General features: G+C 42.8%; 1 protein-coding gene across 1 annotated transcript in view; it reads right to left on the bottom strand.

The window, feature by feature from the left end:
• Positions 1-17,640: 17,640 nt before the first annotated feature.
• Positions 17,641-24,049, bottom strand: part of LOC134341227 (netrin-3-like) — a 426,911-nt gene continuing 420,502 nt past the window's right edge. Inside the window, exon 7 of the mRNA XM_063039061.1 lies at positions 17,641-21,601. Coding sequence (XP_062895131.1) covers positions 21,270-21,601 — 332 coding nt within the window. The 3' untranslated portion in view covers positions 17,641-21,269. The remainder of the gene's footprint in view (positions 21,602-24,049) is intronic.

The following is a 24,049-nucleotide window of genomic DNA, read 5'->3' as shown; positions in this document are numbered from 1 at the left end:
TCATAGTACATGTTGGTAAAAATGACGTGGGCAGGAGAGGAGTAGAAATCCTGCACAGTAAGTTCAGGGAGTTAGGAAGGAGGCTGAAGAGCAGGACCTCCAAGGTGGTCATCTCCAGATTACTCCTGATGCAACGAGCTAGGGAAGGTCAGAACAGGAAGACAGTGCAGACAAGTGAGTGGCTGAGGAGATGGTACAGGGGGCAGGGTTTCAAGTTCTTGGATCATTGGAATGTTTTCTGGGGAAGGGGTGACCTGTATAAGTGGGACGAGTTGCACCTCTACTGGAGGGGGACCAATATCCTGGGAGGGAGTTTTGCTAATGTTATTGGGGAGGGTTTAAATTAGATTTGCAGCGCAGTGGGAACTGAAGCAAAGAGGCAAAGGATGGGGTGCACAAGTAGAGACAGCTTGTAGGGAATTTGTGAGGAAGGATAAGCAGATAATAGAGCAAATATGCACTCAGCCTAATGGTTTGAGGTGTGTCTATTTAATACAAGGAGAATCATAAACAAGGTGGATGAACTTAAAAGCGTGGATCAATATGTGGAACTATGACGTTTTGGCCATTGCAGAGACTTGGATGTTTCAGGAATAGGAATGGCTGCTGAGTGTGCCAGGCTTTAGATGTCTCAAAAAAGACAAGGAGGGAGGCAAAAGAGATGGGGGAGTAGCATTGCTAATCAGGGATAGTATCATGGCTGTAGGAAAGGAGGAAGTCATGGTAGGATTATCTACTGAGTCACTGTGGGTGGGAGTCAGAAACTGGAAGGGAGCAATAGCACTATTGGGTGTTTTTATAGGCCCCCCAATAGATAGGGAGGTGCAATGATAATAGGGTTGTCGTGTTGGGTGATTTTAACTTTCCTAATATTGATTAGTATCTGCTTCGAGCAAAGGGTTTAGACGAGGTAGAGTTTGTTAGGTGTTCAGGAAGGTTTCCTCACACAATATGTAGATAAGCCAGCTAGAGGAGAGACTGTACTTGATCTGGTATTGAGAAATGAACCTGGTCTGGTGTCAGATCTCTCAGTGGGAGAGCATTTTGGAGATAGTGATCACAATTCTGTCTCCTTTACCATAGTGCTGGTGAGGGATAGAAGCTGACAATTTGGGAAGACAATTAATTGGGGTAAAAATACCCTTTTGCACCTACCAGAGGCCTTCTCCCAGGGCCGAAATGGCTAACATGAAAGGGCATAGTTTTAAGCTGCATGGAAGTAGGTACAAGGGCGATGTCAAAGTTATGTTTTTCACACAGAGAGTGGTGGATGCGTGGAATACACTGCCAGTGACAGTGGTGGAGGCGGATACAATAGGGTCTTTTAAGAGACTCTTAGATAGGTATATGGAGCTTAGAAAAATAGAGGGCTATGCAGTAGGAAAATTCTATGCAGTTTACAGTGTAGATTACATGGTCGGCACAACATCGTGGTCCGATTGGCCTGTAATGTGCAGTAGATTTCAATGTTCTATGTTTCCTGTAGGTAGGTGACCAAAACTGGACATAATACTTCAAATTAGGCCTCATCAATATTTTATACTAGTTCAACAAACTCTTGGCCTGAAGTGTTGACTGTTTATTCATTTCCATAGATGCTGCCTAACTTGCTGAGCTCCTCCAGCATTTTGTGTGTGTCGTGTGTGCTGTGACCTGATGAAGGGTTCTGGCCCGAAACATTGACTGTTCATTTCCACGGATGCTGCCCGACCTGCTGAGTTCCTCCAGCATGTTGTGAGTGTTACTTTGCATGTGTTGCTCTGGATTTCTAGCATCTGCAGAATTTCTCATTTTTTATGAGTTGTTGCTCCACTGTGATGTCCCTTTGAGAGATGCCTACCCTGAAGAGGTTTAAATCCTCTCTTTGACATGAGTTCAGTGAGACCCTCTGTCACTGCTGCCCCTCTGTGATCTCTGCTGCCCTCTGACTCCTCGACCACGTGCTTACCCAGACTTGCTACCTTGCCACGTATCCTTCCTGGGAACTTGGTTTCGCCAATCACCTTCTAACTTTCCTCCTTCTCCTCCCCCCACCTTTTTATTTTGTCATCTTACTCCTTCACTTGCAATCTTGAAAAAGGGTCTTGGCCTGAAATGTCGACTGCCTATTAATTTCCATAGATGCTGCCTAACCTGCTGAGTTCCTCCAACATTTTGTGTGTGTTGCTTTGGATTTCCAGCATCTACAGAATTTCTTTTTTTTATGATTCTGTATTCAGTACATAAATTTATGAAGGTCAATGTACCAAAAGCTTTCATTATGACCTTATTTACCTGTGATACCACTTTCAATGAGTTATGGATCTGTATTCCCAGATCGCTCTGTTCTATCGCACTCCTCAATGCCCGACTGTGCACGATGTAAGACCTACCCTGGTTAGTCCTCCCAAAGTACAACATCTCGCACTTGTCTGCATTAAATTCCATCTGCCATTTTTCCAGCTGGTCCAGAACCCACTGCAAGCCATAATAGTCTTCCTTACTGTCCACTCAACCACCACTCTTCGTGTCATCTGCAACTTTGCTGATCCAGTTTACCATATTATCATCTAGATTGTTGATATAGATGAACAATAATGGACCCTGCGCCAATCCCTGTGGCACACTAATTACAGGCCTCTGGTCAGAGAGGCAACCATCTGCAACTACTCTCTGGCTTCTTCCATGAACCTAATGTCTAATCCAATTTACTACTTCATCTTGAATGCCAAGCGACGGAACCTTCTTGACCAACATCACATGCAGGACCTTGTCAAATGTCTTGCTAAGGACCATGTAGACAACATCCACTGCCTTGCCTTCATCTACTTTCCTGGTAAATTTCTCAAAAAATCTCTATAAGATTGGCTAGACATGACTTAACATGCACAAAGCCATGTTGACTATCCCTAATCAGTCCCTGTCTATCCAGTCCCTTAGAATACTTTCAAATAACTTTCCCATCAGTGAAATGTCAGGCGCGTTAGCCTCTAATTTCATTGCTTATTCCTAGAGCCTTTCTTAAACAGCGGAACAACATTAGTATTCCTCCAATCTTCCGGCACCTCACCTGTGGCTAAGGATGTTTTAAATATCTCAACTAGGTGCCTTGCAATTTCTGCACAAGCCTCCCATGGGTTCATGGAAATACCTTATCCACCCTAATTTACCTTAAGACAGCAAACACCTCCTCCTCTGTAATCTATATAGGGTCCATGACCTTGCTGTGGCTTTGTCTCACATCTATAGACTCTGTGACCATCTCCCAAGTAAATACAGATGAAAAGCATCCATTTAAGATCTCCCCGATCTTTTTCAGCTCCATGCATAGATTACCGTTCTGATTTTCCAGAGGACTAATTTTGTCCCTTGCTATCCTTTTGCTCTTGTAGAAGCCCTTAGGAATCTCCTACACCTTGTCTGCCAGAATAACCCCAAGTCTTCTTTTACCCCACCGGATTTCCTCCTTAAGTATCCCCTTGCATTTCTTATACTCCTCAAGTACCTCATTTGTTCCTGCCTGCCTATACTCGTTACACACCTCCTTCTTTTTCTTAACCAGGGCCTCAATATCTCTTGAAAACCAATATTTCCTAAACCTGTTGTTTTGCCTTTTATTCTAACAGGAACTACAAACTCCGCACTCTCAAAATTTCACTTTTGAAGGCCTCCCACCTACCTAGTACACCTTTTCCAGAAAACAATCTGCCCCAATTGACAGTTGCCTGATCTTTTCTGATACCATCAAAATTAGTCTTTCTCCAATTTAGAATCTGAACCTGAGGACCAGACCTACTCTTGTTCATAATTACCTTGAAACTATTGGGATTGTTGTTGTTCGTCCATCGTTGACGTCGATGAGGACCTCGACACCATTATGATGGTGTCGAGACTAGCGCGTCATTTGGATTTAAGTGAGGGAGAGTTGCGCAGCGTCAGCCTCACTCTCTCTTCCCAATTCCCATCTGGATCCAGTGGCAAGACAGAGTCTAGACGGCTGGAGATGGGACTAGGTGCAGTGGATGACCAGGACGTCTTCTGTGTCTTGTCCTGCTCTACATGTTCCACAACGCTTGCAGAGACCGCTTTCTTGACCGTTGGACCTTCCATTGGTCTCGTCCGCTCAATCTGCCAGAGTCTGTCTTCACATGCTGGGATAGACAACTCCCTATCTCACCGAGGGTTTGAGACCCGTCGGCTATCCTCACCTGGTTTAGCCGGCTTGTCGAAGCCGTTGCCCGGGGTGTGGCCGCTGTCGCATGCAAACAGCTACGGGGAGCCACAGGTGAGAGCTGAGTGCCAGGTGGGGACCAAAGGTGGACTAACCGCCCTGAAAAGGACGTGGCATGTTCCCCCACCAGAGGTGCTACCCCTCCCTGACACCCCATACTGTGATTGTGATCAGTAAGTGCAAAGCGTTCCCCTACACAAACTTCTGTCACCTCCCTTTTCTGATTTCCTAATAGTATTGCACTCTCTCTAGTTGAGACTTTTACAGTATGTACTGATTAAGGAAACTTCCCTGAACTTATTTGACGATCTCTTTCTCATCCAGCCCTTTTTGAATATGGGAGTTCCAGTCAATATTAGGATATATTTGTCCTTACATAATGGTACAACATTAGTCTTCTGGCATGTGTAACTGAAAATAAATCAAATATTTCTCCAAAGCCCTCCACAATTTCTTTCCTAGCTTCCCACAAAGTCTAAGGATACACTAAGAAAGGCCTTGGTATTTCATCCACCTTAATGTCCTTTAATGTCACCAGTGCCTCCTCCCTGGTAATTTGTACATGTCTCAAACATCATCATTCATTTCCCTCATTTTTTAGCATCCATCATTTTCTCCACAGTAAAAACTGAGAAGAAATATTCATTAAAGATCTTGCTAAATGCTTCCCAACTAACACTTCAGCCACTTGCCCTACCTCATTCCCCAAGAGGAGCTCCAGTGTTGTGCCCTTTCTAAGGAAACTTTCTTGGGCACCTTTAACAAACTCCACCCCTTTCAAGTCCTTTGCACTGTGGGAGACCAAATGTTATAGAATATAAACATTTCCAATAATACCAACATATTATTTTTAAAACTATCTGCAATCTCTCCACACATCTGCTCCTCAAATTCTCACTGTTGGGGGACCATCCCCTCCTTGTTTCTAAGTTCAACCCATATGGCTTCATTGGATGATCCCCATGAATATTTCTCAAAGCATTGACATTCCTCATTAAAAAGACAGTTTCCTTTCCTCTCTTACCTGTACATCTGCACACCTGTAGCATCTTATCCTTGAACATGAAGCTGCCAGTCGTTTCTTCTCTCAACCATGTTCCTGTTCAATAATATTACTAGCAGGAATAACTCAGGAGGAATTCAACAGATCAGGCAGCATCAAAGGAGAGGGGAATAAACCGTCGACATTTCAAGCTGAGACCCTTCATCAGCACTCCACCATCAAGGATTTCATCTTCTGCAACTACCTTCTATCTTCTATGAATCAACCAATTCTGAATTTAAACTGCCGAGTCACTGTGGTCCCAAGCATTTTAATTTTCTGGATTAGCCTAACAAGAGAGACTGTGATGCTTTTCAGGAGACCCAATGCCACTTTTTCAAAGTCAAATTCAATTTTGTTGTCATATATATAAGTATATATGGTGCAATGAAAGACTTACTTCATAGGCACATAACTTCACATTATCAAGATTGACATAAATTATACATAAATATCACAAATGGACACTATTAGAACAAAATAGGTCCATTGTAGTGCAAAGTGTCAAAATTAGGGTTGTGCTGTTTAGTTCATGAACCAAATGACAAAGAAATAACTGTTCTTGAACATGGAGATGTGGTACTTCAGGCTCTTCAGAATTGGTTGATTCATAGAAGATAGAAGGTAGTTGCAGAAGATGAAATCCTTGATGGTGGAGTGCTGATGAAGGGTCTCAGCTTGAAATGTCGACGGTTTATTCCCCTCTCCTTTGATGCTGCCTGATCTGTTGAATTCCTCCTAAGTTATTCCTGCTAGTAATATTATTGAACAGGAACATGGTTGAGAGAAGAACCTCCAGACTGATGAGAGCTCTAAGAAGATGGCATGGACCAGATAGTGGGGATTTTTGATGTTAGATGTTGCGTTCTTGAGGCAGTACCTCATGTAGATGCTTCTAAAGGAGGGGAGGGATCCTTCTTGATCTCAAAATGCCCTAGCAAATTGTCCTAGCCACTGATCTCACTATTCTTCACGTCCTTCTTCTTGGTGAATATCAATTCAAAGTGCTTATTGTGTGCTTTACCCACATCCTATAACTCTACACATGAATTACTTCCTTTAACCTTGAATGATCCTACCACCTCTCTCATGATATCCTTGTTTTTAATGTACGTATGTGATGCCCTGGTTCACATCTTTACTGTTATGCTGTAGGTATCTCATTTAGCAGCTCTGTAAGAGCTGCTGTTCTGCTTTCAGCCTATTTGGGTTATTACATAAGAACATAAGAACGTAAGAACTAGGAGCAGGAGTAGCCCATCCGGGCCATCGAGCCTGTCCCGTCATTCCATAAGATCATAGCTGATCTATCCGTAAATTCAGCTCCATCTACTGCCTTTTCCCCATAACTTAAAATTCCCCTACTATGTAAAAATCTATCTGACTGTATCTTAAATATATTTAGTGAAGAAGTCTCAACTGCTTCCATGGGCAGAGAATTCCACAGATTCACCACTCTCTGGGAAAAACAGTTTCTCCTCATCTCCATCCTAAATCTTCTCCCCTGAATCTTGAGGCAATGTCCCCTAGTTCTAGTCTCACCTACCAATGGAAACAACTTTCCTACTATCTTATCTATCCCTTTCAAAATTTTATATGTTTCTATAAGATCCCCTCCCATTCTTCTGAACTCCAGAGAGTATAGTCCCAGGTGACTCAATCTTTCCTCATAGGTTAACCCCTTCATCCCTGAAATCAACCTGGTGAGTCTTCTCTGTACTGCCTCCAACGCCAGTATATCCTTCCTCAAGTATGGAGACCAGAACTGCACACAGTACTCCAGGTGCAGCCTCACCAGTACCCTGTATAGTTGCAGCATGACCTCCCTGCTCTTGAATTCAATCCCTCTAGCAATGAAGGCCAACATTCCTTTTGCCTTCTTAATAACCTGTTGTGCCTGCAAGCCAACTTTTTGCGATTCATGCACAAGCACTCCCAAGTCCCTCTGCACAGCAGCATGATGCTATTTTGTCATTTAAATAATAATCTGCTATTTCATTTTTCCTTCCAAAGTGGATGATCCAACATTTACCAACATTGCACTCCATCTGCCAGACCCTTGCTCACTCACTTAACCTATCTATATCCCTCTACAGGCTCTCCATATCCCCTGTTCAATTTGCTTTTCCACTTCAGTGTCATCAGCAAATTTTGCTACGCTATACTCAGTCCCCTCTTCCAAATCATCAATGTAAATGGTAAACAGCTGCGGGCCCAGCACCGACCCCTGCGGTACCCCACTCACCACTGACTGCCAACCGGAGAAACACCCATTTATACTAACTGTCTGCCTTCTATTGGTTAACCAATCCACCATCCATGCCAATATACTTCCTCCAACTCCATGCATCCGTATCTTATTTATAAGTCTCTTGTGCGGCACCTTATCGAACGCCTTCTGGAAATCCAAGTATACAGCATCCACCTGTTCCCCTCTATCCACTGCACTCATTATGTCCCCAAAGAACTCTAGTAAGTTTGTCAAACAGGAACTACCCTTTCTGAATCCATGTTGCGTCTGTCTAATGGAACCACTCCTTTCTAAATGTCTTACTATTTCTTCCTTAGTGACAGCTTCAAGCGTTTTCCCGACTACAGATGTTAAACTAAATGGCCTATAGTTGCCCGTCTTTTGCCTACATCCTTTTTTTAAAAAGTGGCTTGACATTTGCTGTCTTCCCGTCTTCCAGTACCTGCCCAGAGTCTCGAGAAATTTGGTAAATGATTACCAACGCGTCTACTATAACCTCTGCCAATTGCCTCAGCACCCTGGGATGCATCCCATCAGGACCAGGGGACTTATCTACCTTCAGGCCCTCTAGTTTGCTCATCACTATCTCTTTAGTGACAGTGATTTTATCGAGGTCCTCACCTCCCATTTCGTCTATAACATCCTTCTTTGGCATATTAGATGTGTCCTCCACCGTGAAGACTGACACAAAATACTCGTTCAATGCCTCAGCCATTCCTTTATCACCCAATATCAATTCCCCCTTCTCGTCTTCCAAGGGACCTACGTTGACTTTAGCCACCCTCTTCCACTTCATATATTTATAAAAAATTTTGCTCTCTGTTTTTATGTTTTGTGCTAATTTACTTTCATACTCTATCTTCCCTTTCTTTATTTCTTGTTTAGTTGTTTTTTGTTGTTTTTTAAAGTTTTCCCAATCCTCCAGTCTCCCACTACTCTTTGCGACTTTGTACACGAGTTTTTAATTTGATACTATCTTTTATTTCCTTAGTTATCCAAGGCTGGCTCTCCCCACACTGACTGTCCTTAATTTTGACTGGAATATATACTGTTATAAGGGATGATGTGGAATGTGTGCCATCCAATTAGCAGGAAGTTTCCTTGGTGAAGGACAATAAGGTTGGGCTTCGGGCTTTTGGTTTGAGAGGAGATGAAGAGAGAAGACACTGGGGAGAACCAGTCGTATCATATGATCTAGTGGAAAACCCGTTTGTTCGAAGTGAATTGCGAGTGACTTTCAGAAGATAGTGTGTGCTTTTACGTTGACCGAGGGTCCAGTACGTGAATGTCAGAGAAATTCAAGATGAGCTCCAATTTGTGCATATTTGGTTGTTTAATTAGAATGGTCTCTTTTCTTTTTGTTATTCTTTACTAACCCTTAGTTAAGGTTCATAAATATAATTCCTTTAATCGCATGCAGTGTATTGTTTGTTATTTCATCGCGTTAATTTGTAACAGGGGGACAAATGACACAGTAGCCAGACAAACCTAGGTTTGGGGTGGAATCGATCATGCCTTAATCTCATGATGTTTGGCAGGGCCGGAGGTTGTCTTCCCTAGACTTATGCAGTCAAGGAAACCAAGGTGGTTTCACATATAAAATGCTTTGGGATTCTCTTTTAATCCTGCTTGCCAAGGCCACTTTCAAAACCCCCTTTGGCCCTTCTGATTTCTTGTTTAAGTTCTTTACTTGTATTCCTTAAAGGATCTTTTTTTTTTCCTTAAAGGTTCTGTCTGATTGCAGTTTTCTAAACCTTTTATGTTTCCTTTTTCTTTGAGACTAAATTTCAGACCACTCACTCTCATCATCCAATGTTCCCTGACCTTACTGGAACTCTGATCAGCTGGCCTTTAAACACCTTGCACATCAGTTCTCGACTTCCTCAATACCAGCTGCTTCCAATTTACTCTCCTGCGCTCCTGCCGAATAATGTTTTAATTTTCTTTCCCTCAATTTAGTACTTAACCTTAGCTCCCCATAGCTGTTTGCATGCGACTGCGGCCACACCCTGGGCAACGGCTTCGACAAGCCGGCTAAACCAGGTGAGGGTAGCTGACGGGTATCAAACCCTCGGTGAGATAGGGAGTTGTCTATCCCAGCATGTGAAGACAGACTGCGTCGGATTGAGCGGACGAGACCAATGGAAGGTCCAACGGTCAAGAAGGCAGTCTCTGCAAGCGTCGTGGAACGTGTAGAGCAGGACAAGACACAGAAGACCGTCCTGGTCATCCACTGCGCCTAGTCCCATCTCCAGCCGTCTCGACTCTGTCTTGCCACTGGATCCAGATGGGAATTGGGAAGAGAGAGTGAGGCTGACGCTGCGCAACTCTCCCTCACTTAAATCCAAGTCACGCGCTAGTCTCAACACCATCAATAATGGCGTCGAGGTCCTCATCGACGTTGACGATGGACGAACAGACACACACTTAACCTGTGGCAAAACTTTTACTGATTGAGTAATTTATTCTTGAGTAACCCTATCCTCCAACTGGAATCAAACTTTCATTAATAAGTGACATCCCTGTCATCTGTATCAAAATACTCCTGTGTTAAAATTGATCTGACAATTATTTGTCTCTTTTGAAATATTATTAACATCCTTTTGGAGTTTTGTCATTGCAGTCATAACATTGACTGTGTTTCTCAATTTGCTATTATTGTCAAATTTAGAAATTATCTCCTTTATTCTTGTGTTTGTCACAGAGTACCACAGCCTTTGGCTTTCTGAGTTTATCTCCACAATTAATTATCTACTTGCTCTCATTCTACACTAATCCTATTTAATTCTCCCCTACGTGTTAGTTTGTCCAGATTCCCCACTCACTTGCATACTGGGGAGGGAAGTCAATTAACCTATCAAGCTGCATATCTTTGGGAAGTGGCAGAAGACTGGGGAGCTGAGAAAATCTGGGTTATTCTGACTGGTGATGTTTTGATGGGACTAGGCAGAATACCAGTTTGGCATGAATCAGATGGGCTGCAGAGCTCTATGACTCTATGCCTATGACAATATTTCTTGGTCCTAACGTTTTGTAGCTGCCGACTTGGTATGTTTCTCTCCACCTCCCCTATTTTATGATACACACCCCATCCACATAGACAGTTTAACTCACTTTCTTCTCACTTTATGGACTGCATGTTGATGACTCCATTTGATCCCAGACCTTAATGTACGTCTGAATTTTAATCTTTGATTTGCTTTCTTTTCTGATGTTGTCTTGATTTAATCTGCTCATGTTTTGTACATAGAACATAGAAATTTACGGCAAATTACAGGCCCTTCAGCCCACAAAGTTGTACCGACCATGTAACCTACTCTAGAGACTGCTTAGAATTTCCCTAGCACATAGCCCTCTATTTTTCTAAGCTCCATGTATGTATCTAAGAGGCTCTTAAAAGACTCTGTTGTATCTGCCTCCACCACTGACGCCAGCAGTGCATTCCATGCACCCAACACTCTGTGTGTGAAAACATACCAATGACGTCTCCTCTCTAGCTAATTCCAAGCACCTTAAAACTATGCCATCTCATGTCAGCCATTTCAGCCCTGGGAAAAAGCCTCCTGCTATCCACACGATCAATACCCCACGTCTTGTTATACACCTCTATCAGGTCACCTCTCATCCTCCGGCGCTCCAAGGGAAAAGGCCAAGTACACTGAACCTATTCTCATAAGGCATGCTCCCCAATCCAGGCAATATCCTTGTAAATCTCCTCTGCACTCTCTCTATAGTATCCACATCCTTCCTGTAGTGAGGTGATCAGAAATGAATACAGTACTCAAAGCGGGTTCTGACCAAGGTTTTATATAGCTGTAACATTACCTCACGGCTCCTGAACTCAGTCCCATGATGGATGAATGCCAACACACCATATGCCTTCTTAACAATAGTGTCAACCTGCACAGCAGCTTTGAGTGACCTATTGATAGGGACCCCAAGATCTCTCAGATCCTCCACACTGCCAAGAGTCTTACCACCATTTATATTATATTCTATCTTCAAATTGGACCACCAAAATGAACCACTTCACACTTAATTGTGTGGAAGTCCATCTGCCACTTCTCAGCCTAATTCTGCATCCTATTGATGTCCCGCTGTAACCTCTGACAACAGTCCAGACTATCCACAACACCCCCAACCTTTGTGTCATCAGCAAACTTACTAATCCACCCTTCTACTTCTTCATCTAATTTTCATTTATAAAAATCACAAAGAGGAGGAGTCCCAGAACAGATCCCTGTGGAACATCACGAGTCACCGACCTCCATGCAGAATACAAACCATCTACAACCACCCTTTGCCTTCTGTGGGCAGGGCAATTCTAGCTGCACAAAGCAAGGTCTCCATGGATCCCATGCCTTCTTACTTTCTGAAGGAGCCTCGCACGGGGAACCTTATCAAATGCCTTACTGAAATCCACACACACTACATCCACAACTCTACCTTTATCAATGTGTTTTGTTACATCCTCAAAGAATTCAGTCAGGCTCATAAGGCACGACCTTCCCTTAGTAAAACCATACTGACTATCACTAATCAGATCATGTCTCTTCAAATGCTCGTAAATCCTGCCTCCCAGGATCTTCTCCAACAACATACTCACCACTGAAGTAAGGTTCACTGGTCTATGATTTCCTGGATTATCTCTACTCCCTTTCTTGAACAAGGGAACAACATTTGAAACTCTCAAATCCTCCAGTACCTCTCCTGTCCCTATTGATGATGGAAAGATAATCACAAGAGACTCAGCAATCTCCTCCCTCACTTCTCACAGCAACTGGGGTATATCTCATCTGGTCCCAGTGACTTATCTAATTTAATGCTTTTCAAAAACTCCAGCACGTCCTCTTTCTTAATGTCTATATGTTCAAGAGTTTCAGTCTGCTGTAAGTCTTCCTCCCAATTGCCAAGGTCTTTTTCCCAGTGAATACTGAAGCAAAGTATTCAGTAAGTACCTCTGCTACCTCCTCCGACTCCATGCACATGTTTCCACTATCGCACCTGATTAGTCCTACTCTCTTGCTCTTCCTCTCATTCTCTTGCTCTTCACATACTTGTAGAATGCCTTGGGGTTTTCCTTAATCCTGCTTGCTAAGGTCTTCTTATGTCCCTTCCTGGCTCTTCTAATTCCATTCTTAAGCTCCTTCCTAGGAACCTTGTAATTTTCTAGAGCTCTAACAGTGCCTAGTTTCTTGAACCTTCTGTAAGCTTTTCTTTCTTCCTTAAATATATTTTCTACATATTTTGTACACCATGGTTCTTTAACTCTACTGTCCTTTCCCTGCCTCAGTGGAACATACTTATGAAGAACTCCATGCAAATGTTCCCTGAATATTTGCCACATTTCTGCCGTGCATTTCCCTGAGAACATCTGCTCCCAATTTATGCTCCCAAGTTCCTGCCTAATATAATCATATCTCCCCCTTGTCTGTTCCTGTCACTCTCCAGCACTATTGTAAAGGAGATAGAGTTGTGGTTACTACCTCCCATTGAGAAATCTTACACCTGATCAGGATACTTCCCAATACCAGATCAAGTACAGCCTCTTCTCTAGTTGGCTTATCTACATATTGCGTCAGGAAACCTTTCTGAACACACCTAACAAACTCTACTCCACTTAAACCCCTTGCGCTAAGGAGGTGCAATCAATATTAGGAAAGTTAAAATCTCCCATCACAACAACCCTATTATTATTGCACTGTTCCAGAATCTACCTCCCTACCTGCTCCTCAATATCCTGTTCTATTGGGGGTCTATAACACCCAGTATAGTTATTGCCCCATTTCTGTTTCTGACTTCCATCCACACTCACTCAGTAGGCCATCCCTCCTTGACTTCCTCTTTTGCCTCCCTCTCCATTCTTTTTGAAACATCTAAAGCCTGGCACACTCAGCAGCCATTCCTGCTCCTGAGACATCCAAAAGGGAATGGGCAAGAAAGTGGCAAATGAAATAAATGGTCATGTACTTTGGTAGAAAAAATATAAACGTGCAGACTATTTTCTGAACAGGGAGGAAATCAAAAAAATCTGAGATGCAGGGGGACTTGGGAGTCTTGTGCAGAACACCCCGAAGGTGAACTTGCAGGTAGAGTCAGTGGTGAGGAAGGCAAATGCAATGTTAACATTCATTTCAGGAAGCCTAGAATACAAAAGTATGGATGTGATGCTGAGGCTTTATAAGCCACTGGTGAGGCCTCACCTTGAGTGTTGTGAACGGTTTTGGGCTCCTCACCTAAGAAAAGATGTGCTAGCATTGGAGAAGGTTCAGAGGAGATTCAGAAAGATGATTCCAAGAATGAAAGGTTATCATACGAGGACCATTTGATGGCTCTGGATCTGTACTCGCTGAAATTTAGAAGGATGAGGCAGGATCTGGTTGAAACCTTTGAATGTTGAAAGCCCAAGACAAGGTGCCAGGGTATGGGATGTCTCGGATCGGTTGCAGAGTATTCTGAAGGGAGAGGGTGACCAGCCAGAAGGCTTGGTACACGTTGGCAGAAAAAGGGAGGAAGTCCTGAAGAGAGAATTCAGGGAGTTAGGAAGGAAGCTTAAAAGGAAGACCTGTACGGTAGTAATCTCAGGATTTCAGGATTGCTGCCTGTGCCACGTGCTAGTGAGTGTAAGAATAGCATGATCAGACATATTAATGTGTTGCTGAGAGACCGGTGTAGGAGGCAGGGCTTCAGTTTCCTGGATCATTGGGGCCTCTTCTGGGGGAGGTACAATCAGTACAAAAAGGATGGGTTACACCTGAACCCAAAGGGGTCCAATCTCATAGTTGGCACATTTAATACGGCTGTTAGGGAGGGTTTAAACTGATTTGGCAGGGGGGTGGGAACTGGAGTGATAGGGCTGAGGAAGAGGAAAGCAGAAATAATTCAAAGATAGCATGAAACAGAGATTATAGAAAGAACAGGCAGGAGATGAGGCATAATCAAAGTCAGTGGCATGAGTTATAGAGCAATAGAGACGTGGCACTGTTAAAACGGAAAGCAACAAATACTGGACTGAGAGTGTTGTATTTGAATGCACGCAGCATAAGAAATAAAATGGACGATCTTTAAATTCAGCTACAGATTGGCAAGTATGACATTGTGGCCATCTCTGAAACTTGGCTAAACGATGGCTGCCATTGGGAGCTGAACGTCCAAGGATATACGGTCAATCGGAAATTTAGGTTAGTTGGTAGAGGGGGTGGCGTGGTTCTCTGTATAAGAAATAATATTAAATCATTGGAAAGAGATGACATAGGATTAGAAGGTGAAGAGTCTCTATGCGTTGAGTTAAGAAATGGCAAGGGTACAAGGACCATAACGGCAGTTGTATACAGGCCTCCAAACAGCAGCCGGGACATGGATTATAAATTACAGCAGGAGATAGAAAAGGCATATCAGAAAGGCAATGTCATGATAATCATTGGCGATTTTAACATGAAAGTGGATTGGGAAAACCAGGCCAGTACTGGACCTCAAGAGAGAGAATTTGTAGTGTCTAAGGGATGGCTTTTTAGAAGAGCTAGGGGATCGGCTGTGCTGGACTGGATGTTGTGCAATGATCCAGAGGTGATAAGGGAGCTTAAGGTTAAGGAACCCTTAGGGAACAGTATGATCAAGTTGTCACAATATGAACGAGTTCCCTTGGGGAACAGTATGTCACAATATGATCGAGCTCACTTTGAAATTTGAGAGGGAAAAAAATAAAATCTAACATGTCGGTACTTCAGTGGAATAAAGGAAATTACAGTGGCATGAGAGGGGAACTGGCCAAAGTTGACTGGAAAGGTAGTGGGAAGATAGAGGATTGGAGAGCTTTTAAAAACTTGCAGAAGAAAACTAAGAAGGTCATCTGGAAGGAAAAAATTAATTATGAGAGGAAGCTGGCGACTACTATCAAAGAAGATACTGAAAGCTTTTTAAAATTATATAAAGGGTAAAAGAGAGTCAAGGGTAGATATAGGAACAATACTAAATGACGCTGGGGATATTGTAATGAGAGATGCAGACATGGCAGAGGAACTGAATGTGTATTTTGCATCAGTCTTCACAGTGGAAGACATCTGCAGTATACCGGACATTCAAGAGCGTCAGGGAAGTGAGGTTTGTGCAGTGAAAGTTACAACTGAGAAGGTGCTCAGGAAGCTTAATGGTCTGAGATTGGATAAATCTCCTGAACCTGATGGAATGCACCCTCGAGTTCTGAAGGAAGTAGCTGGAGAGATTGCGGAGGTGTTAATGATGACCTTTCAAGAATCGATAGATTCTGGCATTGTACCAGATGACTGGAAAATTGCAAATGTTACTCCGCTATTTAAGAAGGGTGGGAGGCAGCAGAAAGGAAACTATAGACCTGTTAGCCTGACATCAGTGGTTGGGAAGTTGGTGGAATTGATCGTTAGGGATGACATGACAAGATAGGCCAAAGCCAGCATGGTTTCCTGAAAGGAAGATACTGCCTGACAAACCTACTGCAATTCTTTGAGGAAATTACAAGCAGGGTAGATAAAGGAGATGTAGTAGTTGTGGTGTACTTGGATTTTCAGAAGGCCTTTGACAAGGTGCCACACATGAGGTTGCTTAGCAAGATAAGAGCCCATGGAATTACAGGGAAGTTACTAGCATGGGTGGAGCATTGGCTGGTTAGCAGAAAACGGAGAGTGGGAATAAAGGGATCCTATTCTGGCTGGCTGCCGGTTACTAGTGGAGCTCCACAGGGGTCGGTGTTGACACCACTGCTTTTTACGATGTATGTCAATGATTTGGACTATGGGATTAAGGGATTTAGGGGAATGGGCAAAGAAGTGGCAAATGAAATACAATGTTGGAAAGTGTATGGTCATGCACTTTGGTGGAAGAAATGAACTGGCAGACTATTATTTAGATGGGGAGAGAATTCAAAATGCAGATATGTATGGAGACTTGCAAGTCCTTGTGCAGGATACCCTAAATGTTAGGTTAACCTGCAGATTGAGTCAGTTGTGAAGGAGGCGAATGCGATGTTGGCATTCATTTCTAGAGGTATAGAATATAAGAGCCGGGATATGATTTTGAGGTTCTATAAGGCACTCCAGAGACCACATTTGGAATATTGCGTGCAGTTTTGGGCCCCTTATTTTAGAAAGGATATACTGACATTGGAGAGGGTTCAGAGAAGTTTCAAGAGAATGATTCCAGGAATGAGAGGGTTACCATATGAGGAATGTCTGGCAGCCCTTGGGCTGTATTCCTTGCAGTTCAGGAGAATGCGGGGTGTGGGGGGGGGGGGTTCTCATAGAAACATTCCAAGTGTTAAAAGGCCTGAACAGATTAGATATGGCAAAGTTATTTCCCATGGTAGGGGATTCTAGGACAGGAAGGCACTACTTCAGGATAGAAGGACGTCCTTTTAGAACTGAGATGTGGAGAAATTACTTTAGTCAGGGGGTGGTAAATCTGTGGAATTTGTTGCCAAGACTGGCTGTTGAGGCCAAGTCATTGGGTGAATTTAAGGCAGAGATAGATAGGTTCTTGATTAGCCAGGGCATCAGAGGGTATGGGGTGAAAGTAGGGGAGTGGGGTTGGCTGGATGAAGTGGATCAGCCCATGATTGAATGGCAGAGCAGACTCGATGGGCCGAATGACCTACTCTGCTCCTAAATCTTATGGTCTTATGGTCTAAGACAAAGTAGATATGGGATGGATGTTTCCCATTGTGGAGGAGTCTAAACAAAAGGGCACAGCCTCAGGGTTGAGGGATGTCCATTTAAAACAGAGATGCAGAGAAATTCCTTTAGCCAGTGGGTGATGAATTTGTGGAATTTGTTACCATAGGCAGCTGTGGAGGCCAGGTCGTTGGGTGTCTTAAGGCAGAGCTTGATAGGTTCTTGATTGGACACGGTGTCAAAAGTTACATGGAGACGGCTGGAGAGTGGGGCTGAGGAGGGAAAAGTAGAATCAGTCGTGATTGAATGGCAGAGCAGACTTGATGGGCCAAATGGCCTAATTCTGCTCCGCTGTCTTATGGTCTGATACAGGACATTGGCTTCAACATAGAGCAGGGCATGATAACCAATTATGGTAGGTAATCAGATTTTCATTCTAGTAATTCTCCACAATCAATAGTGAACAGAGACAATTTTGGTGAAGTTTTATTTTTTCCATATAAACATTAAAAATATTATAAATAAGGTAAAATATTTTCATGCATATTTACAGAATTCAGATCTTACACTACTGTTGAAAAAAGCATACAATGAAGGTATAAACTGGGTTCCCGGTGGCCTCAAGAGCCTTTAAGTTTCCTCTCAATTAACATAACTGGAATATTTTGGACTGCTCAATGTAAATCCAAAATTGCAGTTACAAGGAACAGGTGACTATGTAAAACAAGTAGTGAAGGTTGAGCTTATGATACAGAAATACAAGATGCTGGTTGCTAGCCTTCAAATCCAACTGTGGATCCACAGGTGAAATTACACTGCCAGTATGTACACCAGAATCTTCTTGGTTGCACATGCTGTGACCATCTTGGCAGCTCTAATCATCCACTTTAGTTCCTTCATGGCAATGCCAATTGAGAACACTAGGACCTTTGTGGCATTATTTCTGGAGCCTCCATGGAAATGTCCAGCATACCCACCAGGACAATCATGGCATTTCTAATTGCATGCACTGTGATGTCTGTGTACAAAGGTCCCATTCTATGCAGCGGGCTTCATTCTATTATCCTGAAAATGATAAACTCCTGTTCTTTGCCTTTACATAACTGGTGAAGTAGAAAGAATAGCAGTCCTAGATCATTAGGCTAACAGTTTGGAATTGTGGTCAGAATTATTTATAATCATAATTCAGATCTATTGGCAAAGGTAAACCATCAATAAGGTATTAACAAGTAACCTGAAGATCTACTGGCAAAGTTAAGTCATAGATAACCTATTAACAAGTAATGAATGGGATTAGAAAGCCATCTCAGAAATCATGACGCATCAAGGTAACTTCTTTCACCATTGCGGTTTTTGATCAGCTCAAGTCACTGCTCACTCTTGCTAGTATACATTTATTGAGATGGAATACAAACTACTCTCCTGAACTAGCACATCAGATGGCTTTCATTAGAGAAATTACACTGTCCATGCTGTTTCATCAAATATTCCTAGTAAAATCATGTGCTTCTGTTTTATCCCATAACCACCCTGTTCAAACACCACTGAAATCAACTGAACACTGAGCAGGTCACCAGTTAATATATTGACAAGTTTAGTGAGATTGGCTGGTTCTACTGTCATTAAGTAAAAATTTGGAGAGTAAAGATCCCTCTGCCTATCCTGTCACATATTCCCTTTGCATGGGTCTGCGCACATTCCATGACAGGGACAACAAGGTTCAGACACAGAGTAAATCTCCCTCTAAACAGAGCCTAAAATGGTTCACTTTTAACTCAAATAATGAGTTATTTACTGCACTGAACATATGTAAATATTTTACATTGAATTACTTCAGAAAAACGTATCTGCCTGAAATAGAAATATGATTTATTAATCTTAGGCTATTAAAGCCCAGGAATAAGAGGAATGGGGCAACAAGACATTGGCACCTTTATTGTTGGCACCAAAGATGCCAGTTGACAGGGCAATGAGATGGCATTGTGCTGCATTTCACTGATAATTCACAAATTTTCAGCAAGTCACAGTGTTTGAGTACAACACCAGCAAACAATGAATGAAGTCCATTTATCAAAGATTAAAACAACTTTAACATAAAGATTATGCAGATGCAGGGAATCCAGAGTAACACATGCAAAATGCAGGAGCACCAGTAAAGCAGTATTAATACAGTTTACAATATTCCAGAGTTATGCCTTTTTAATCAGTAAAACCAGCAGAAATTTAATACATTAAAGATGTTTTTGAACTTTCAGCCAGTGGTTAGCTAATTCAGTCTATAATGTGTTAGGATATTACACTGAGGCTTTAACTGTGCAAAGGCCCTGAACATAAGGACATATAATGAACATTCTCTGTCATGCACAAGTGCAAACAAATTTAAGATCTTGGGAAGCTCTAGGATAATTATGGGAGTTTTCTGCTGAAGAAGGTAAAAAAAAAATCTGAAGGGGATAGACATGTGTATTGCTTGGTGACAGCGGGGTCTGAGTAGGAATCGATCTTGCCTCCGAGTTCATAGACTGTGGATCAAGCCTCATTCTAGCTATGTGGGTGTATAATAAACCAGTAATTCACTGTTGTATTAAGGGAATGGTCGAGTGGTCAGTACTAAGGGAACAGTCCAGTGGCCAGTACTGAGGTTATGGTCAAGTGGTCAGTATTAAGGGAATGATCGAGTAGTCAGTACTGAGGGAACAGTCGAGTAGTCAATACTGAGGTTATGTTTGAGTGGTCAGTACTGAGATTATGCTTGACTCGTCAGTACTGAGGGAACAGCTGAGTGGTCAGTACTGAGGATATGGTTGAGTGGTCAGTACTGAGGGAACAGTCGAGTGGTCAGTATTGAGGGAACAGTTGAGTGGTCAGTCCTGAGGGAACAGTTGAGTGGTCAGTACGAAAGAAATGGTTGAGTGGTCAGTATTGAGGGAACAATTGAGTGGTCAATACTGAAGTTATGGTCGAGTGGACAGTACTGGGGTTATGTTTGAGTGGTCAGTGCTGAGAGAATGGTTGAGTGGTTAGTACTGAGGGAACGGTTGAGTGGTCAATACTGAGATTATGTTCGAGTGGTCAGTACTGAAGGAACGGTTATGTAGTTAGTACTGAGGGATGCTGCACTACGTTTCTTGAATCCAAAGAGGCAGAATTTTCAGCCCTTGCACAAAACATGCTGAGGCTTCTCAAGGCACTGCCAATCAACAGAAATGTTTGAGGCCAACTTGTTCTGAAGTGTCTGCTCTGTTGTGAATATTATCCCAGGATCTCTATGTGCAAGTAGGCAGGGCTTCAAGAAGAAGCCAGGGTCAGATCTACTCAACTGGAAGGGACCTTGAACATCTTAACTTGGAATAATTTTTAACAGATCACTCAGAGTTGATAGTTGCACCACTTAGACAAGGCTGATATCTTTGTAATTTTCTGATTCTGAGAGGATGATTTTGAGGTGACTATCTTTATAGCTCCCCTGACAGTGTGACAAAGGACCACTGGAATATAGCAGGAGTTATTATGCTGAAGGATTGTGTGTCAGATTGAAAGTTTTACAATACTGATGCACTTTGTGAAATCCAATTGAAACTGGATATTTTGAAATCACAGCTCAAAATGCACAATGTTAACAATTCACTTGCTGAGTGCCAACAATCTGGCTCTAAAAATATTGGAACCAGTCCATATTTACACTCTATGTTCAGCACAGCTGTTGGCCTCACATAAATTATCACATCTTGTCTCAAATGTTAGTCATAACAGGCAAAAAAAAAAGATACTGCTTTTAGGGTGCGAGGGTGGATGGCGACAACGGGCAGGACAAGGTGGGAATGTCCTTCTGTCAAATACTAACTTGGCTCTTGGGTCAAAGAACAAGCCTTCTATGGTGGGCTGACCTTTACCCATAGAAAGGAGTCATCGGCACATTTAAAAAAGGAATGCTCAATTGCAAAGCATATTCAGCCAACAGTTCGTGTAACAAGCTGTGGAGAATATCATGTCATTTATAGCCTCCTGTCTCCTTGTCACAGTCTAATTTACCTTTCAGCAATTGCTGAAGGATGTATTTTGAACCCAAAGTATGTTGAAATTGCAGCTCAAGATGCCTCTTAAAGCTTCTCCAGAACTGATCAATCAAGCTTTTCCACATTTCCCTTTTTTCTCTTTGCGCTGGAATTTTCGAAGTCGTCTTGTCCAGACATCTCGCCACTGAATGACAAGGCTGTTTTTATCAGCCAGGAGACCTCCAAGCCTCTCAGACAAGCTGTCAAAGGTCCCCATCACGAGGTATTTCTTGCTCATTTGGATCTTTGGACACTTGCAAGCCAAGTCCTTCATATTTATCCACAAAGATTGTTCTGCTCGCTTAATCCTCTCGTCTCTGCTCTTATATACTGAAATGATGTTCACAGTAAACTTTGCCCATTCACTCACTGTGTTCATATCCAGAACATTCACCTGAATGGCTAGGAAAGGATAAAAAAAAAGTGAGTCAGCTGTCACAAATAACAGTCCGATTCATAAGATATTATACAATTAATAACACTATTCACCAATATCTAACAATCATAGAAACATAGAAAACCTACAGCACAATACAGGCCCTTCGGCTCACAAAGCTGTGCTGAACATGTACTTACTTTAGAAATTACCAAGGATTACCCATAGCCCTCTATTTTTCTAAACTCCATGGTACCTATCCAGGAGTCTCTTTAAAGACCCTATTGTAGCTGCCTCCACCACCGTCACCAGCAGCCCATTCCACGCACTTACCACTCTCTGCGTAAAAAACTTACCCCGATATACCCTCTGTACCTGCATCCAAGCACCTTAAAACTGTGCCCTCTCGTGTCAGCCATTTGAGCCCTGAGAAAAAAAGCATCCGACTATCCACGTGATCAATGCCTCTTATCATCTTATACACCTCTATCAGGTCACCTCTCATTCTCCGTCGCTCCAAGGAGAAAAGGCCCAGTTCACTTAACCTATTCTCATAAGGCATGCTCCCCAATCCAGGCAACATACTTGTAAATCTCCTCTGCACCCTTTCTGTGGTTTCCACATCTTCCTGTAGTGAGGTGACCAGAACTGAGTGCAGTATTCCAAGTGGGGTCTGACCAGGGTCCTATATAGCTGTAACATTACCTCTTGGCTCTTGAACTCAATCCCACAGTTGATGAAAGCCAATGCATCGTACATCTTATTAACCACAGAGTCAACCTGCGCAGCAGCTTTGAGTGTCCTATGGACTTGGACCCCAAGATCCCTCTGATCCTCCACACTGTCAAGAGTCTTACCATTAATACTATATTCTGTCATCAAATTTGACCTACCAAAATGAACCACCTCAAACTTACTGTATCTGGGTTGAACTCCATCTGCCACTTCTCAGCCCAGTTTTGCTTCCTATCGATGTCCCGCTGCAATTTCTGACAGCCCTCCACACTATCCACAACATCCTCAACCTTTGTGTCACCAGCAACTTTACTAATCCATCCCTCCACTTCCTCATCCAGGTCCTTTATAAAAATCACGAAGAGAAGGGGTCCCAGAACAGATCCCTGAGGCTCCTCACTGGTCAGCAACCTCCATGCAGAATATGGTCTGTCTACAACCACTCTTTGCCTTCTGTAATCAAGCCAGTTCTGGATCCACAAAGCAAAGTCCCCTTGGATCACATGCCTCCTTGCTTCCTCAATAAGCATGGCATGGGGTACCTTATCAAATGCCTTGCTGAAATCCATATAATTTTGAGTGCAGAGGTTTGAAAATGAGTCTGTAGTTGTGGAATCAAATCAGAATTGCTGTAGGAAAAGGAATAGCAGGTGGAGTTTTGCCCAGGCAAGTGCAAAGTGATGATTTTGGGAAAGGTAGGAGATGCTCAAAGTATGAAAATGCACTGGGAAATACTGAAGAATGCAGACACCAAGACCAAGTTCATAGGTCCATCAGAGTGGCCATACAGGTAGACAGGATGATGAAGAAGGTACGTGCCATGGTTTCTTTCATTAAGCACGGGTGTGAGGCATCATGTATAAAGCATAGCTTAGAGAAACATTTGGGTAAAACCAGAGTCAGAATCAGGTTTAATATCACAGACATATGGCATGAAATATCATAAAAACTAAATGAAATAAGTAGTGCAAAAAGACAAAAAATAGTGAGGTACTGCTCATGGGTTTATTGTCAATTCAGATATCTGACAGCAGAGGGGAAGAAAATGTTGTGTGTCTTTAGGGTCCTGTACTTCTTCAGTGATGGTATCAATGAGAAGACACAACATGTCCTGGGTGATGGGGGTCCATAATCTTTTCTGGGGGAGGTATGACCTGTTCGAAACTGATGGGTTTCACCTGAACCCGAGGGGAACCAATATTCTCACATGCAGGGTTGTTGGAGCTGTTGGGAAGGGTTTAAGCTAATTTGGCAGGGAGGTGGGAACTGAAGTGAAGAGACTCAGGATAGGACGGATGGTAAAAAAGTAAAGATAGCGTGCAGTCTGATTGTCAGGAAAGGCAGGCAGGTGATGGAACTTAGTTGCAGCCAACAGGCTGAGTATCAAATCATTAGGGATGCAGAATCAGAAAGGAGAGCAAATATGGTACTCAAGGTGTTGCATCTAAATGTGTGTAGTATAAGATATAAGGTGGATGATCTTGTTGCCAGGTATGATGTTATGGCTATCATTGAATCGTGGCTGAAGGATGATTGTAGTTGGGAGCTGAATGTCCAGGGTTACACATTATATTGGAGGATAGGAAGGTAGGCAGAGGGGTGATGTGGCTCTACTGGTAAAGAATGACATCAAATAAGTAGAAAGATGTGACAGCGGATCGGAAGATGTTGAATCCTTGTGGGTTGAGTTAAGAAACTGCAAGGGTAAAAGGACGTTGATGGCAGTTATATACAGACCT

The sequence above is a fragment of the Mobula hypostoma genome, assembly GCF_963921235.1.
Source record: "Mobula hypostoma chromosome 9 unlocalized genomic scaffold, sMobHyp1.1 SUPER_9_unloc_1, whole genome shotgun sequence".
Classification (NCBI taxonomy): Eukaryota; Metazoa; Chordata; class Chondrichthyes; order Myliobatiformes; family Myliobatidae; genus Mobula; species Mobula hypostoma.
This window is presented reverse-complemented; position numbering and strand designations above follow the sequence as displayed.